Source organism: Sinocyclocheilus anshuiensis, unplaced genomic scaffold (genome assembly GCF_001515605.1).
Source record: "Sinocyclocheilus anshuiensis isolate Anshui unplaced genomic scaffold, SAMN03320099.WGS_v1.1 scaffold1726, whole genome shotgun sequence".
Classification (NCBI taxonomy): Eukaryota; Metazoa; Chordata; class Actinopteri; order Cypriniformes; family Cyprinidae; genus Sinocyclocheilus; species Sinocyclocheilus anshuiensis.
In genome coordinates, this window is record NW_015546155.1 from 117,474 (window position 1) to 120,504 (window position 3,031).

Here is a 3,031-nt window from a genome sequence, read left to right on the forward strand (position 1 = left end):
ATATATATATATATATACACACATACATATACATTTATTTATTTTACCATATAGACATCAAATTCATCCAAGGCACGGAACGGCGCTTCAGTTATGGCCCACAGGGACAGGACGAAACACACGGTAGAAAACGAACGCTCTCCTCCAGATAGTGAACGCATGTCACTCAGAACGGCCTTACCACCCTCTCCTGGCTGAACCTGAGGAAGAGACAGATGACCATCATTATGGGAAACTACTGTACCTTTAAAAGGTCACACTTACTGCATGTAAAGTAAAATTTGACCGCAAAGACTTTTTTGAGAACAAAAAAGCTATTCAACAAAATTAACTTATAGAGATTTTACTTAGACTGCATGCGTCTATTAATATTTTAATTGAATCATCCAGTGTTAATTCATCAAGGAAATAACTACATCACTAGCCAGGCTTATGGAAATGCCATTTATCGATAAAATTTCTCAAGAGTTGACACACTATTTTTCTGTTTAAATTTAGTGCATAAATTCTATCGATACTTCAAATGTTGCAAAAATTTGTTTGGAAACACTTTGTAGAGAAAAGGGGCTTTAACGCAAATAAATGTGTTGTCACATGACATAATTAGCCTATAGGCCGCGTCCGTGTTCATGGTGTTGCTCACGATAAAGCACTGTTTCTCTGTAGTTCAAAGGTGTATTAAATCTATCATATTCATATTATTAAATTATATATAAAATTATCTAATTACTATGGTAAGAATAAGACGAGTTACCTCTCAAACATAGCCTGTTATTTTTTCTTGATTAGCCTACATATCTTACTTGGATGTTCCTTTAGTAATGTTGCAAGTTAAAATTTATTCATTTTGTTCTGAAGATGAAAGTGTCAAATTGCATTCTATACACCGTTAAAAAAAAAAAGGGTTTCAAACAAAGTGCTCATGTTGCCTTAAAATGTTATGTTTTGTCAACTTTGTCAAATGTGAAGTGACAACTTGAATAGCCCTCAAGTTAAATCCCGGAAAGTTATTCTAACGCAAATATTTTAAGTTGTGCTAACTGCAAACTGTAAATTTTTTTACAGTGCATAAATTCTGAATAGGCCATTGTTTCTCACATTTTAAAATTATTTTAATTATTTTTAAAATGTGAGAAACAACGGCCTATTCAGTATTTATGCACTGTAAAAAAATTTAAACAATGAAAATAACAGGCCTAATACGCTAAAAATACTCTACACATATAAAATAAAATTATGCTTTTGAGACAAAAAAAAATAAAAAAGTAGTTGCTTATAAGTCGCATTTTATTACCGGTATATACCAGTAGCCTAAATAAAGCAAAAGGTTTACAAACATTATAAATACTATAAAAATAGCTAGGCTATATGCTATTTTAGTTCCCCTCACTCCACAACAAATCCTTTAAATTGAATGGTATACTCAGAACACAACAAGAATGAAAATATAAGAAGCCTAAACGACAAGCCAAAACGACTTAATTTAAAGGGAAACTGAACCCGAAACCAACTTGGGCTCACGAACATCTCTCATTCAGCACAAATCCAAATGTTTCCATATTTGCAATGTATTTGGATGCCAAACTATGATTTATTATGTAGGCTAAACCAGGTTTTGTACTTCTCTGGTGTTACGTGAATACTGTACGCTAAACCAAAATGTGCTTGGCATAATTATCACGCTGGGCTCCAAAGAATTAAGCTGTGATTTTCAGTATGTTTGGCTGACTGTATTTTATGATGATAATGAACAGGCTGCGTTGTCAAGTTTGCAATGCTTAGAACAGTGTGCACGATCACTTGAATGTTTATCTTATACAAGTGGAAACAACTAACAATACTCCATTTGTGGTCATATAGATAAGAGTAAGACATAATTCGAAACTATTTGAAATATTACTTTTATTTGTGTACATTCACAATAAAAACATTGTGCTTTTGTAAAATTAAGGAAGCAAACAGGATGCCACTTTATCAAGTTGTTTGTGAAGCGCATCACAAAATGAACCGAAACTCTGCATATAGGCTACTACTTGTTGCACACTTTTTTCTTTCGTTTTGTTAATTAAGCAAAACTATATTTCACATATAGACCCTTTTATATATAGTTTTATTATGTTTTTCTCCATTCGCAGAAGTGCTGCAGGTGCGTGATGTGACCACGTGAATCCTCATGTTCTGTTTTTTTATGCTGCTTTTTGTGCATGTAAAATTAATCCCTGGAAAACAAATTTTGGTATTTTGGTATTTTTAATGGGTCACAGTCAAGTATCCATTCTAATTTAATTTAATTCTAATTTAACATAATCTTGTTGGTTAATTGTTAATAATTGGTTGCCGAGCATCGGTTGTTGGGTTAGGAGAAATAACCGAAAGCACTTGTTAATAAAAATTATTTTGTATATGCAATTTAATAATGGTGTATAAATAAAGTTTTAGTTAGGTTACTAGTAGTGCTGTGTTCGATACGACGATGTATCATCACAGAGATCTGACGATACTAGTATCGATACAGCTGTCCCTGTATCGATATTGTGGCACATGTGTAGCAGTGGACCGCGCTTAATTTGAATACAAGAACAACGTTTAAAACGGAGTACAAAAGTGCAAGGTTTCTAAAAAATAATGAATAGAACATAATATATAGGCTACAACAAGGTTTAATCTGGCAGCAGAGGAACACAACTGGGTTGCCTGATATAAAGAGACGTAATCCCCAAAACAGAGCTTTACACTTGTGCAATACGGAAATATCTGCTAAGTGTGCTACTTATCTTTGTCAACCTGGCAACTAGGCTTGCCGCGATAGACGGTGCTGACGGTGATACCGGTGTTAAGCCGCAACACCGGTTACGTCACTTTCCCACCGCGGCACCGACCCCCACCGTCGTTATGATTTTTTTTATAGTAATAAAAATAATTTAGTTCAGTAAAAGAACAGACACTACAATTAAAAACTGCTCAATGCAGCGTGCCGAACGACAGTCGCATCACAGATCAGATTTAATTTCTCCAGTGAGGAGAGTGAGGT

General features: G+C 34.2%; 1 protein-coding gene across 3 annotated transcripts in view; it reads right to left on the reverse strand.

Moving 5' to 3' along the window:
- LOC107701334 (structural maintenance of chromosomes protein 6-like) overlaps positions 1–3,031 on the reverse strand; it is a 40,707-nt gene that overhangs the window by 7,985 nt on the left and 29,691 nt on the right. For all 3 annotated transcript variants that reach the window (XM_016503324.1, XM_016503323.1, XM_016503325.1), the window contains one exon: positions 48–200. In XM_016503324.1, the coding sequence (XP_016358810.1) occupies positions 48–200 (153 nt within the window). The remainder of the gene's footprint in view (positions 1–47; positions 201–3,031) is intronic.